Below are 14,535 nucleotides of genomic sequence, written 5' to 3'. Positions count from 1 at the left end.
ATCCCCAGACCTGCAAAAAAAAAAAAAAAAAAAAAAAGGTCCACACAAATGAAAACTTTGATCTCCTTTGTTTCCAGATATATCTACAGGGCCTAGAACTGCCCAGGAATTCTTCAGTATTTGTTGAATGAATGAACACCAGCACTTTGAGTGAACAAGGCACACCTTACCTGTCCTCTCTTCACACCACAGGGAGTCTGAGGCTGTTTCCCCCAGTGAACCTGCCACAGAGACTGAGACATGGCTTCCTGGGAAGTAATGTCTGATAAAGGACACCTGTCTTCCTTTAAAGCTGGAGCAGAGAATATCTGGGACAAATGACAGAGACAGGCTTGGAAGTCAGTCAGAGCAGGTGTCCCTGTGGCCGGGAGAACCGGTTGGACTGCTGTTGGCCCCTGAGGAGGGAGGAGTGGAGGCGGCTGCTGCAGGTTTCCCATCCCCCATGTTGGCAGCCAGTAACTCTGCTCTAGGGCCTGAGCAGGAGGTGATGAGCGAGGCTGGTCCATCCACCTCAGGTTAAGGATCTGGTCCTTGTGGAGGGTGCTGGTGTACACCCTAGGCAGGCAGCCAAAGCCCAGCTTCAGGGCTTTGGGTATTTTGTAGCATCACAGAGAATAAATAACCTGGGGCACAGAGAGGGAAAGGTCTTATCCAAGGCCTCAGGTTTCAAGGCTGCCAGTCAGATCTCTGCTACCTCAATCCTTTCACAAAGCCATTTAACAAATTATTTACTGATCCAGGCACAGTGGTGCAGACCTGCCATCCTAGTACTTGGAGGCTGAGACAGGAGGATCAGGGTTTGCAGACAACCTCAGCTACTGCTTAGTGAGGCGTTTTGCAACTCAGTGAGACCCTGTTTCAAAATAAAGAATAAAAAAAAAGATAAGGCTGGGGGGTATAGCTCAGAGGTACAATGCCCCTGGGTTCCATCCCCAGTTCTGCAAAAATAAAATAAAATAAATAAAAGAATAAATAAATAATAAAATAAATAAATTTAATAAAATAAATAAACAAATAAATAAAAATAAATATTTTATTTATTTTAAATAAATAAATCAAATATTTTTAAATAATTAAATTAAATAAATATTTAAATAAATTAAATTAAATTAATATTTTTAAATAAAAATAAATAAATAAAATAAATAAATAAAAGAATAAATAAAATAAATAATAAAATAAATAAAATAAATAAAAGGTATGGGGTGTAGCTCAGAGGCAGAACACCTCTAAATTCACTCCCCAGTACAAAATAATAATAATAATAAAAAAATAATAATAGTAATAATAATAATAATGATAATAATAATTTACTGAGCCAGGTTCAGTTTCTAGGTTCAGTCCCCAGTACCAAAAGAAAAAAAAATTACCGAGTCAGATGTGGTGGTGCACATCTATAATCCCAGGACTTGGGAGGCTGAGACAGGAGTATCACAGGTGATAGGTTGGGTCCCTCACTTCCCCTACGAGACCCCACAGTGGAGACAGGAGGCGGAACCCTGGAGGCCAGAAGCGGAGATGTTGCAAGACTCCAGACATCGCGAGACTCTGGACATCTCGGGGAAGATTCCAGATGTTCCGAGACTCCAGGTGTCATGAGACTCCAGACATCTGGGGGAAGACTCTGCTGCCAGGAGACTCCAGATGTCGCAAGAGCACTGGCCGCTCGCCCCACCCTAAGACTGAGCTATGGCTACATAAATACCCTCACTTCCTCTCTGCGGCATGACTCTGCTGACTGACGGTGACTCTGCTTGCCATGACTCTGCTTACGCGTAACTCTTCTGCCCAGTCATCGGTTCCTTCCCCCACGGTTGGCAGACCTCGCCCACAGGTGCCAGTTTTAATTAAAGAGGCCTTTAATAATTTTGCTGGTGTTTGCCTTCTTCACAATGCCCAGCTCAGTTTCAACATTACAACAGGTTCATGGCCAGCCTCAGGAACTTAGTGAGACCTTGTTTCAAAATTAAGAAATAGCCAGATGTGGTGGCGCACACTAGTAATCCCAGCATTCGGGAGGCTGAGACTGGAGGATCGGAGTTTGCGGACAGCCTCAACTACTTAGTGAGGCCCTTTGCAACTCACTGAGACCCAGTTTCAAAATAAAGAATAAAAAATAGGGCTGGGGTGCAGCTCGGAGGTAGAATGCCCCTGGGTTTTATCTCCAGTATGCAAAAAAAAAAAAAAAAAATTCTTAATAGTCAGGCGTGGTGGCACATGCTTGTAATCCCAGTGCTTGGGAGGCTGAGACAGGAGGATCACACAGGTTTGAAGCCAGCCTCAGCTACTTAGTGAGGCTCTCAGCAACTTAGTGAGACCCTGTTTCCAAATAAAGTATATAATAGGTCTGGAAGTGTAGCCCAGAGGTAGAAAAGCCCCTGGGTTCCACCCCTAGTACCACAAAAAATTAATTAGTTAATTAAGAAACAAGCTGGGCATGGTGGCACACTATTGTAACCCCAGTACTTGGGAGGCTTAGACAGAAGAATTGCAGATTTGTAGGCAGCGGTGGCAACTTAGTGAGGCCCTCCACGACTTAGTGAGACCCTGTCTCCAAATAAGAAATAAAATCAGGCTGAGGGTATAATTTGGAGGTAGAATGCCTCTGGGTTCAATCCATAGTACCAATAAATAAATAAATAAATAAATAAATAAATAAATAAATAAGACTGGGGGTATAGCTTAGAGGTAGAATTTCCCTGGGTTCAATTCCCATAATCACAAAATGTATAATAATAAATAATAATTTAGCTGGGTGTGGTATAATAATAATTTAGCTGTGGTGCACACTTGTAATCCCAGGATTTGAGAGACTGAGACAGGAGGATCATGGTTCGTGGACAGCCTCAGCTACTTAGTGAGGCCCTTTGCAACTCAGTGAGACCCTGTTTCAAAATAAAGAATAAAAAATAGGGCTGGTGGTGTAGCTCAGAGGTCGAATGCCCCTGGGTTCCATCCCCAGTGCTGTATCACCACCATCATCATCACCATCATCATCATCATCATCATCATCATCATCATCATCATCATCACCTATTGAGCACCCACACTGTGCCAGGCATGGATCTAGGCATGAAAGATATGTTGTAAACAAAACAATTATTTGTGACAATCTGTTGCAGAAGATAAATGACAAAGTAAATTATGTGATACGCTGGTAGGTGATAAGTACCGGAGGAAAAAACACTAAAATAGGAGTGGCTGGGGGACTACAGGTTGCAGGGCTGGTATGTTTAAGGAATAGCAGAGAAGCCAATGTGGCTGGAGAGAGGGGTAAGAAAGGAAAGTGTGTGATGCTCACACTTGTAATTCTAGTTCTTGGGAGGCTGAGACAGGAGGACTGTAGGTTCAAAGCAGGCTTGCAATAGTAGTACTTTGGAGGAAAAGTGAGACAAGAGGATCACAGATTTGCAGCCAGCCTCAGCAACTTAGTAAGGCCTTCAGCAACTCAGTGAAACCCTGTTTCACAATAAAGAAATGAAATAGGGTTTAGGTTGGAGGTAGAATGTCCTAGGTTCTACCCCAGTACCGTACACATACAAAAAAAAAAAAAAAAAAAAAAAAGAAAGAAAAGAAAGAAAGAAAGAAGGAAAGAAAGAAAAAAAGAAAGAGATAAAGGAAAAGAAAAGAAAGAAAAAAGGAAATGGTCTCACTAAGCTGCTAAGGTTGGCCTTGAACCAGCTATCCTGTCTCAGCCTCTCAGGAACTAGGATTCGAGGTGTTGTAGCACAATGCCAGGCTCCTGAAAAGAACTTTTACTACAAAGTTTTATTTATTTTTTATTTATTTTTAATTTTTGGTGGTACTGGGGGTGGAACCCAGGGGCTTTCTACCTCCAGGCTATACTCCCAGACCTATTTTATATTTTATTTGGAAACAAGGTCTCACTAAGTTGCTGAGGCTGGCCTTGAACCTGTGATCCTTTTGTCTTGGCTTCCTATGTACTGTAATTAGAGGTGTGTGCCACCATGACCAGCTTCATTTTTTTGTCATGTAGTTTTATTTTTATTTATTTATTTATTTATTTATTTATTTATTTTTTGCGGGTTTGGGGATGGAACCCAGGGGCATTTGACCTCCGAGCTACACCCCCTGCCCTACTTTTTATTCTCACTGAGTTGCAGGGGGCCTCACTAAGTAGCTGAGGCTGTCTGCGAACCGCGATCCTTCAGGTCTCAGCCTCCCAAATGCTGGGATTACAAGCGTGCGCCACCACGCCCGGCTTTTGTCATGTAGTTTTAAATGAACTAATACCAGTTGGTCAAGGCTTGAGAAGTCTGTATATTTTCCCAGTAGATCAGAAAAATGAAGCTCAAGTCTTGTCAGTGTTAAAGATTCACCCTGTGAATCTTTACCAATGTAGCTGGAGGATTGCTCATGGGTCAGGACTTCCCATCCCCGCCCTCAGCAGGCATCATGCATTGATCTTGGCACTTTTCCAAGGAGTCTTGATGCAGCCTCAAGATTCTTCTCAAAGCTGGGTGTGGTGGCACATGCTTGTGATCTTAGCTTTTGGGAGGCTGAGACAGGTTCGAGGACAACCTCAACCACTTAGTGAGGCCCTTTGCAACTCAGTGAGACCCTGTTTCAAAATAAAGAATAAAAAATAGGGCTGGGGATGTGGCTTGGAGGTTGAATGCCCCTGGGTTCCACTCCCAGTACCACAAAAATAAAATAAAATAAATCAAAATAAAGATTCTTCTCAACCCAACAATCCAGCAGGTGGCCAACATCGATTGTTTGGGGATGGCATTCAAGATTCAGTTAGCATTTTCTATCATATCCCCAAGATGTTTTTCGGGGTTCCCAGAGTTATGACGTGAGGGGTTTTGATTCCATCCAGTTTATGCCACAGCAGATGAAACGGGTGATGGTGAGGTCTGCAGCTTCTGCCTGGCCATATATTTCTTGGGTAATGGCTCAGACCTAACACATGTTTTGTTACCTGTGCATCTGGGGAACCATGATTTAGATAAGAGGGGAGGGGCAGATTGATTAGATCTGAAATGACTGTTGTATCTATACTGTTGTATCTATAACATGGCTTATTTGAAACAGCCTTATCTTTTTTTTTTTTTTACTTTGACAAAACATTGCAACATTTTAATCACAAAAGAAATATAAGTGTGACTTATGTCTCACAATTCATGCTGCTGTGAGCTCTTGACAACCGGAGCACATCTTTCATATTTGAAAACTTCTTCCACTGTGGAAAGTTAGGTGAAATGATCTCTACCATCCTCTGGGAATGGCCATCAGTATGTCCAGGTGGGGCTGTGATGGACTGAAGCAACAGTATGCTAGGTATGGGTTTTGTGTCTGCGTAGATCATTGCCTGTGGGAGGAGAAAGACTCACGTATGAAAAATAATAAAACGTTCATGAAGTTCTCATGTATTTAAAACTCTCTTCTCAAGCAACTTTACACATTTGAAACGTCCAGGAAGGAATAAAAGACCTTCGAGGAGCCATATTGTTTTTCATGGGCCAGCACTTTGGCTTTGCATTCAGAATTGCTTTACTCTGTTTTCATGTAAGTCTAACGGATGCAAAGGATTGAAAGCAGCAAGTTAGAATGGTGGGTTTGGGGGAAGTATCTGCTATTAGACACAGCTACCTGGTGTGTGTGTGTGTGTGTGTGTGTGTGTGTGTGTGTGTGTGTGGCTGAGGACTGAACCCAGGGATATTGTACCACCAGAGTACACCCCAGACTTCTTTTATTTTTTTTTTATTTGGAAATAGGGTCTCGCTAAGTTGCTGAGGTTAGCATCAAATCTGCTGATTCTCCTGTCTTAGCCTCCCAAGTACTGGGATTACAGGTGTGCACCACCATGCCCAGCTCAGAGCTTAATGGAAAGAGAAGTGATTCCTCCCTCCCCTCCCCCTCCCCTCGGCTTTGCAGATTTAACCACTCAGATACATACCCAGCCCTAAGAAGTTATCTTCTTTCTTTCTTTCTCTCTCTTTAATTAAAAGAGACTAGGCATGGTGGTACATACCTATAATCGCAGGTGTGTACTAGGATTAGGAGGCTGAGACAGGAGGATAGCTTCAGGAGGTAGTGAGGCTCTCATCAACTTAGTAAGACTCTGTTTCAAAATAAAAATAAAATAGGCCTAGGGGTGTAACTTGGAGGTTGTCTTTCTCTCTCCTCTTCTCTCTCTCTCTCTCTCTCTCTCTCTCTCTCTCTCTCTCTCTCTCACACACACACACACACACACACACACACACACAATTAAAATAGAGAAAAATATGGAAAATTTCACAAATGTGTGTGTCATTCTTGTGCATGGGCCATGCTAATCTTTTCTGTATTGTTCTAATTTTACTAATTTTTTTTTTCGGGGGGAGGAGTTGGTGCTGTGTATTGAACCCAGGGGCATTCTACCCCTGAGATATACCCCCAGACATTTTCTATTTTTTAATTTGGAACAAGGTCTTCCTAGGTTTCTGAAGCTTTGGAATTTAAATCCAATGCCAAGATGTAAGCCTCATGTAGATTAAAAAAAGAAAAACACTTGTTAGGTGAATAAATAGTAGAGGAGACAGCATTTGAAAAGATAGAGCTAGTAAGTTATACAGTTTCTCTTGAGTCTTGGCTTATTCACCTATAAAACAGGAACAGGGTGCCTCCAACCCACGATCATCTTGTCTCAGCCTCCCACATAGGCCACCATGCCCAATTCCCCTTTTTTTTGTGTGTGGTACTTGGAGTGGAACCCTGGGGCATTCTACCTCTGAGCTACATCCCCAGCCCTATTTTTTATTGTTTCTTTTTATGGTACTGGGGTGGAGCCCAGGGGATTTCTAACTGGAAGCCATACTCCCAGACCTATTTTATACTTTTTTTTGGAAACAGGGTCTCACTAAGTTGCTGAGAGCCTCACTAAGTAGCTGAGGCTGGCTTTGAACCTGTGTGATCCTCCTGTCTCAGCTTCCCAAGAGCTGGGATTACAAGTGTGCGCCACCACAACTGGCTTTTTATTCTTTTTTATTGAACCATGAAACAGGGTCTCATTGAGTTATGAAGGGCCTCACTAAGTAGCTGAGGCTGTCTGTGAACCATGATCCTCTCAGCCCCCCAAATGCTGGAATTAAGTGTGCACTACCTTGCCCGGCTTCCCCTGTCTGTGTGTGTGTGTGTGTGTGTTACTGGGGGTGGAACCCAGGGCTTTTCTACCTCCTTACCTCCAGGCTATACTCCCAGACCCTTTTTTTTTTTTTTTTTTTTTTTACTTTATTTGGAAACAGAGTCTCACTAAGTTGCTGAGAACTTCACTAAGTAGCTGAGGATGGTTTCGAACCTCTGCCATCCTCCTGTTTCAGCCTCCCAAGCTGGGTGTTTTCAAGCGTGCGCCACCACGCCTGGAGACTCTGTCTTTTTAATACTGTTATTTCTCTTCCAGTTCTTCCATTCCCCATGGAACACATTTCAAGAAAACTACATTTCCCAGCATGCCCTTCGCCCTTTGGTCTTTAGCGAGATCATAAAGGTGCGCCGCGGCGCGCTCGAGCCGGAAGACTATCGCTTCCCGGCATGCCGCGCGGCCCCCTGCATTAGCTTGGCGGCGCGGCCCGCGCGGTGCACCCTGGGTGCTGTAGTCGGCGGCGTGTTGCCCTGACGCCAGCCGGGCCGGGCGTGGGGGCCTGTGGGAGGTGGCGCGGCCGGGCCCAGCTGCGGGGCGGAGGCGGACGAGAGGCCTGCGGCTACTGGGAGCGGCGGGGCCTGGAGCGGGCGCCGGAGCCGAGCCGAGCCGAGCCGGAGCGGGCGGCGAAGGCCGGCGCGGCGAGCAACGACCATGTCGGTGTTCGGGAAGCTGTTCGGGGCTGGAGGGGGGAAGGCCGGCAAGGGCGGCCCGACCCCCCAGGAGGCCATCCAGCGACTGCGGGACACGGAGGAGATGCTCAGCAAGAAGCAGGAGTTCCTGGAGAAGAAGATCGAGCAGGAGCTGACGGCCGCCAAGAAGCACGGCACCAAAAACAAGCGCGGTGAGGCGGCTCGGCCCAGCAGCTTACCCAGGGGTCCTCCCAGGCCCCGACTCTGCTTTCGTCTCAGTAGTCTGGGGTCCGCCCGGGCCCTCGAGCTCTGCCCTACAGGACTTCCTTCCCTGCCTTTTGGGGTCCGCGATGCCTCCCGGTTTGACTCCCTCAGTCTCCCTGAGCCCTGGACTCTTCGGCCGCCACACTCACTCCACCCCTCCCGCTCGGGCGCTCCCTTCAGAGCCCGATCTCACAGCACTTTGCTCCGCTTTCATCCTGTTTTCTTCCGCCTTTTCTCCTCCCTTCAGTCTCACCCACTTTCCCAGCTGCTGCTTCTGACCCTGCTTCTGCTCGATTCTGCTTCTCCTCTTGACATTTATGCGCTTCCTAGGCCCACCCCGGCTCTCTCCTGACCCCGCCTTGGAGTCGGTGAGCTACCCCTGACCTCTTCCCTACTCTTCTTTTCTCCTTGAAAAGTCCCCTTGATGGAGAGATAGGAGGACTGGGAGAGAGGAGACAACCTGGTTCCCCGCTGTTACTTTTCTGAGCACTTGAACAAGTCGCTTCCCCTTTGAGGCCTCGGTTCCCCCATCCGTCAGCCAGGGTTTGGCCTTTTGAGGCCTAAGTTGTCCTACAGCTCTGTGATTCACTCTTGGTTGCCTCACAGCCTGGCCTTATCAGAGTTTTCCGCGTGGTGAACCAGGAATAAGGACTCCAAGCCTCACTGCTCAGACTCCTCCCCACTCCCTGTGTTGATCCTTGAGGCACCCTTACTTTACTTTCTGTTGTCGTATGGCTTTCTGGGCAAGTGTTTCTTAAGTGGGATGATGAAAAATGCTTCAGTAACTGTAAAGCAACACTTTAGAAATGCTTGGTTATTTCTTGTATCCTAATGTGAGAGTAAATCGGACTGACAGTCCTTCCCCTGAGAGGCAAAAGGTTTACAAGTCACACAAACAAACATTAAGAAGTCTACCAGGAAGTGTGCTGTGTGACCTTGAGCTAGTTAATTTCCCCTTCTGAGAGGAAGATCATGGATTTACACATAGTAGGTGCTAAATTGATGTTTTCTTCATTTGAAAAGGATAGCCTCTCTTGCAAATTCTGTTCTGCTAATAATTAACAAGCGTTCAGGAAATTCTTTCTGAGTGCCTAATACATTCATCTGCCCTCACAGAGATGAACAAAACCTCCATCACAATGAGGGAGAGACAGAAACAGGACAATGAATGAAGAAAATACCCTTGGGTGCAGTGGGGTGCACCCCTGTAATCCTTGTACTTGGGAGGCTGAGACAGGAGGATCACAGAGTCGAGGCTAACCTCAGCAACTTAGCAAGATCCTGTTTCAAAATAAATAAGGCTGGGCGTGGTGACCCACACTTGTAATCTCAGCATTCAGGAGACGGAGACTAGAAGGTCCCTTTCCGGAACAGCCTCAGCTACTTAGTGAGGCCCTCCGTAAATTAGTGAGACCCTGTTTCAAAATAAAGAATAAAAAAAATAGGGCAGGGGGTGTAGCTCGGAGGTGGTAATTAGAGTTATAGTTTTTACCAGTCAGCATTTTGGAAAGCTGGCCCTATTACAGGGGTATGGAGGAGGGTGTCATTTTATCTCCTGTCCCATCCTAGGGGCAGTTGTCCTGTAGTTTCTGCAGTTGCCCAGGAGATTGAATTGGCTTTCAGGGGGTTTGGAGAAAGGCTGCAGGCACATTCCCAGCCCTTTTTATTATTTATTTATTTTTGCAGTGCTGGGAATGGAACCCCCAGGGCATTCTAACTCCGAGCTACACCCACAGCCCTCATTTTTATCCTTCCTTCCTTTTTTTTTTTTTTGTGTGTGTGGTACTGGGGGTGGACCCCAGGGGCTTTTCTACCACAGGCTGTACTCCCAGACCTTCTTCTTTTTTTTTTTTTTAATACTTTATTTGGAAACAGGGTCTCACTAAGTTGCTGAGAGCCTCACTCAATAGCTGAGGCTGGCTTTGAACCTGTGCAATCCTCCTGGCTCAGCCTTCCAAGCGATTTTGGAATTATAAGCCTGTGTCACTACGTCCGGCTTTATTCCTTATTTTAAAACAAGGTCTCACTGAGTTGCAAAGAGCCTTACTAAGTAGAAGAGACTGGCCAAGAACCCAGATCCTCCTGTCTCAGCCTCCCGAATGCTGGAATTACAAGTGTGTGCCACCATGCCTGGCTATTAATAAAAACGATCTTGTGGATGTTCTCTTATTTCTTTTCTTTTTTTTTTTTTTTTTTTTTTCGGTACTGAGGATGGAACCCAGGGGCATTCTACCTTTGAGCTGGAGGTGTACCCCAGCCCTATTTTTCATTCTTTATTTTGAAACGGTTTCACTGTGTTGCAAAGGGCGTCATTAAGTAGCTTAGGCTGGCAGCAAACTGTCTCAACCTCCCAAATGCTGGGATTACAAGTGTGTGCCATCACACCCAGCAGTTCTTATTCTTCTATTTTAAAGAGAGAAAAATGAGGCTTAAGAGGGAATATAACTCTCTAGGCATGGTGGCACATGCTTGTAATCCCAGTACTTACGCTGAGACAGGAGGATTGCAAGTTAAAAGCCAGCCTCAGCAACTTAGCAAGGCCCTCAGCAACTTAGGGAGACCTTGTTTCAAAATTAAAAAAAAAAAAAGGCCGGGAGTGGTGGCACACGCTTGTCATCCTAGCACTTGGGAGGCCGAGACAGGAGGATTGCACAGGTTCGAAGCCAGCCTCAACTACTTAGTGAGTCTCTCAGCAACTTAGTGAGACCCTGTTTCCAAATAAAATATAAAAAAATAGGTCTGGGAATTTAGCCCAGAGGTAGAAAAGCCTCTGGGTTCCACCCCCAGTACCACTAAAAATAAAAATAATAAGCCCTGTGTGGAGGCACACGCTTGTAATCCCAGCATTTGAGAGGTTGAGACAGGAGAATTGCAGTTTGCGGACAGCCTCAGCTACTTAGTGAGGCCCTTTGCAACTCAGTGATACCCTTTTTCAAAATAAAGAATAAAAAATAGGGCTGGAGGTGTAGCTCGGAGGTAGAATGCCCCTGGGTTCCATCTCCAGACCTAAAAACAAAACAAAACAAAAAAAAACCCACAAAAATAAAATAAAATAAAAAATATGTAAAATAGGGCTGGAGGTGTAGTTCAGAGGTTGAATGCCCCTGGGTTCAGTCCCTAGCACTTGTCAGGCATGGTGACACATGTTAGTAATCTCTTTATTTGGGAGGCTGAGACAGGAGACGGAGGTTTGCAGGTTGGAACCCAGGCTCAGCAACTTAGCAAGACACTCAGAACCTTAAATCCTATTTCAAACTTAAAAAAAAAAAAAAGATAAAATAGATAAAATAGGGCTGGGAGTTCACAGGTAGAACGCCTCTGGGTTCCATCCACTGTCAGTGTCTCTGTCTACGTGTATATATAGTCAGTCTTTCTCTGCATCTCTGTGTCTGTCTCTCTGTCATGCCTGTGCCAATGTACCCGTGTGCATGGCTGTAACTCATCTCAGAGACTGGTTCATCTGGTAGCTGTGGCCATCTCGTGTTCCATTTCCTTCCATGGACTTCAGAGGCATCATCATCACTTTTGGTTTGCTTAGGTCATTCAGCATTCCACCTCTGCAAGGTGTGGTGCTCAGTGGGAGAAAAAGAAGCAAGACTGGACTAAGCCCTGTCTGCAAATTATGTAGCCGAATGTAGATGCTACCTTGGTGGTTGGTGGTGCACACATTGGAAAGATGATGAGCTGCCCTGTGGTACAAACCTCAGAAGCTTGACTGTATTCTTTGCAATGTATTGTAGGCGATGTTTCAGTTAGAGGGAGGCCTTGAGCAAAATGTGGATTGCATGTTTTATTCCAAATTTCTTTCCCTTTCCTTTAGTAATGTGTTCATTGACAAGCATGTGGCAGGATGTGTCCTAGGTGCCACTCCCAGTGCTGAGGATACAGAGATGAACTGGATGTGGTCCCTGCCATCCAGGAGACTTAATGTCATTACTTATGAAATAATATTCTCACAGGAGAATTAGCTAAAATAATATACGAAAGAGTGTGGCACACTGTGGATATTAAGTATACTTTCATTTTCTGATAAAGTTATCATTGATCAGACTTTCATGGTTTAATTGTCAAGATGGAAAAGTTCTCACACTAAGAGCTGGATGAAAACCAAGATCACGGGCTAGGTGAGCTGACAAGAATCACCCAAACTTAGGTCAGTTTTTTTGGTACCTTTGTGAACAGTGCTTTGTATTAGAGATTGAACCCAGGACCTCACACTTCTAGGCAAGCACTGAGCTACATCTCCAACCCCTCCCTCCTTTTTTTTCTGGGATTGAGCCCAAAGATATTCTACCTCCACTCTACACTCTCAGTCCATTTACTTTTTCATTTTGCAACAGGGTCTTGCTAAATTGCTGAGGCAGGCCTTGAACCTGTGATCCTGCTATCTCACCCTTGCAAGTACTGGGTTGATAGATGTGCACCACCAGTCCTTGCTTTAATTTGATTTTGAGACATGGTCTTCCTAAATTGCCCAGGCTGGCCTCAAAGTTGCAATCCTGCCTCAGCCTCCTAAGTTGGTTGGATTACAGGCATGCACCACCACACTTGGTGGTGCCTGGCTAAAGGGTCTTTGCTTTTTTTTGTTTTTTGTTTTTTTTTACTTTTTTGGTACTGGTTATCGAACTTAGGGCATTCTACCTTTGAGCTACACCCTCAGCCCCCTTTAAATTTTGAAACAGGGTCTTACTAAGTTACTAGAGTCTCACTAAGTTGCTCAGCCTATTCTTGAACCTGTGATCTTTTTGTTGGCCTCTCAATTCTGTCGCCTTACATGCGTGCTCTACCACCCCCAGCCAAGATTTTTTCTTTTCATGGCATAGTAGTTAAGGACATATCTACCCTAGGAGGTTCAGATCTCTCTTCTTTTTCCAGTTTTAATAAAGAGGAAAATGGTTTGTGGGAAGAATAATAATTTAACAAGAATTGCATCTTAGTTGCAGATGAAGAATGGGTATCTTAAACAGGCTATATTGGTACATTTTTGTGGATTTGTGAATGCAAATCAGTTTGTTTGCAGGTAAATTTAGGTTCAGCTGGGAATATCTGATGGATGCAGAGTGGCCAGGAGCTCGTGGGAAATATATCTGCATTAAGTTCACTCGTTACTGAAACAAAGATGTTATTCTCATATTTTATTTTTTTATTTTTTTTGGTGGTACTGGGGTTCCTGGAAGCCCTTCTACCTCCGGGCTACACTCCCAGACCTATTTTTACATTTTCATTTTGGAAACAGGGTCTCCTAAGCCAGCGCGCGCGGCTGGCTTCGAACCTGCGCGATCCTCCTGTCTCTGCCTCCCAAGCGCGGGGATTACAAGCGTGCGCCACCACGCCCGGCGTTATTCTCATATTTTAAAAAGTCATTTGAAACCAGGCATGTTGGTGTACACTTGTAATCCCACTACTTAGAGGCTGAGACAGGAGAATTACAGGTTTGCAGTCAGCCTCAGCAAATTTATAGCTAGGCTCTCCTCAACTTAGTAAGACCCTATTTCAGAATAAAAAATAAAATAGGGTTGGGGTGTTGGTCAGAGGTAGAATGCTCCTGTCAGTCCCTTGTCTGTCTGTCTGTCTGTCTGTCTGTCTGTCTGTCTGTCTGTCTCTCTCTCTCTCTCTCTCTCTCACACATACACACACACACACATCATTTGAAAACAGTATATGGGAAGACATCTTAAGTTAAATTTATAGTGAACATGGCCTTTGGTTCTCTGGAATATCAAGATAACAGGTTGAAAAACACAGTTTCTTTCTTTCTTTCTTTCTTTCTTTCTTTCTTTCTTTCTTTCTTTCTTTCTTTCTTTCTTCCGCAGTATTGGGGATGGAACTCAGGGGCATTCTACCTCTGAGCTATATCCCCAGCCCTATTTTTTTATTCTTTTTTTATTTTTACTTTTTGGGGGTGTCTGGAGATGGAATCCATGGCCATTCAACCTCTGCCCTATTTTTTACTCTATTTTGAAACAGGGTCTCACTAAGTTGTGGAAGGCCTCACTAAGTAGCTGAGGCTGTCTGCGAACCACAATCCTTCGGTCTCAGCCTCCTGAATGCTGGGATTATAGGCAGGCGCCACCACGCCAGCTTTTATTTTTTATTTATTTATTTTTGTGGTACTGGGGGTGGAACCCAGGGACTTTTCTACCTCCGGGTTATACTCCCAGACCTATTTTATGCTTTATTTGGAAGCAGCCTCACTAAGTAGCTGAGGTTGGCTTTGAACCTATGTGATCCTCTGTCTCAGCCTCCCAAGCGCTGGGATTACAAGTGTGCGCCACCATGCCCAGCTGTTCTTTATTTTGAAACAGGGTCTAACTGAGTTGCAAAGGGCCCCATTAAGTAGCTGAGGCTGGCCACTAACGGCGATCCTCCTCCTGTCTCAGCCTCCCAATGCTGGGATTATAAGTGTGCGCCGCCACGCCTGGCTAAACCACAGCATCTTAATGGTATACTTGCCAACAGGAGCTCTTGTCCCAGAAGCCAAGAGCTGGAAAACCG

At 45.0% G+C, this 14,535-nt stretch overlaps 1 protein-coding gene across 1 annotated transcript in view; it reads left to right on the top strand.

Moving 5' to 3' along the window:
* Positions 1-7,798: 7,798 nt before the first annotated feature.
* Positions 7,799-14,535, top strand: part of CHMP4B (charged multivesicular body protein 4B) — a gene marked incomplete at both ends in the record, with an annotated part of 37,319 nt that continues 30,582 nt past the window's right edge. The window contains one exon of the mRNA XM_080716287.1: positions 7,799-7,988. Within this exon, the coding sequence (XP_080572413.1) occupies positions 7,799-7,988 (190 nt within the window). The remainder of the gene's footprint in view (positions 7,989-14,535) is intronic.

Source organism: Muscardinus avellanarius (genome assembly GCF_963383645.1).
Source record: "Muscardinus avellanarius genome assembly, chromosome: 19".
Taxonomy (NCBI): domain Eukaryota; kingdom Metazoa; phylum Chordata; class Mammalia; order Rodentia; family Gliridae; genus Muscardinus; species Muscardinus avellanarius.
The sequence above is the reverse complement of the archived record's forward strand: the minus strand, read 5'-3'. Positions and strand labels throughout refer to the sequence as shown.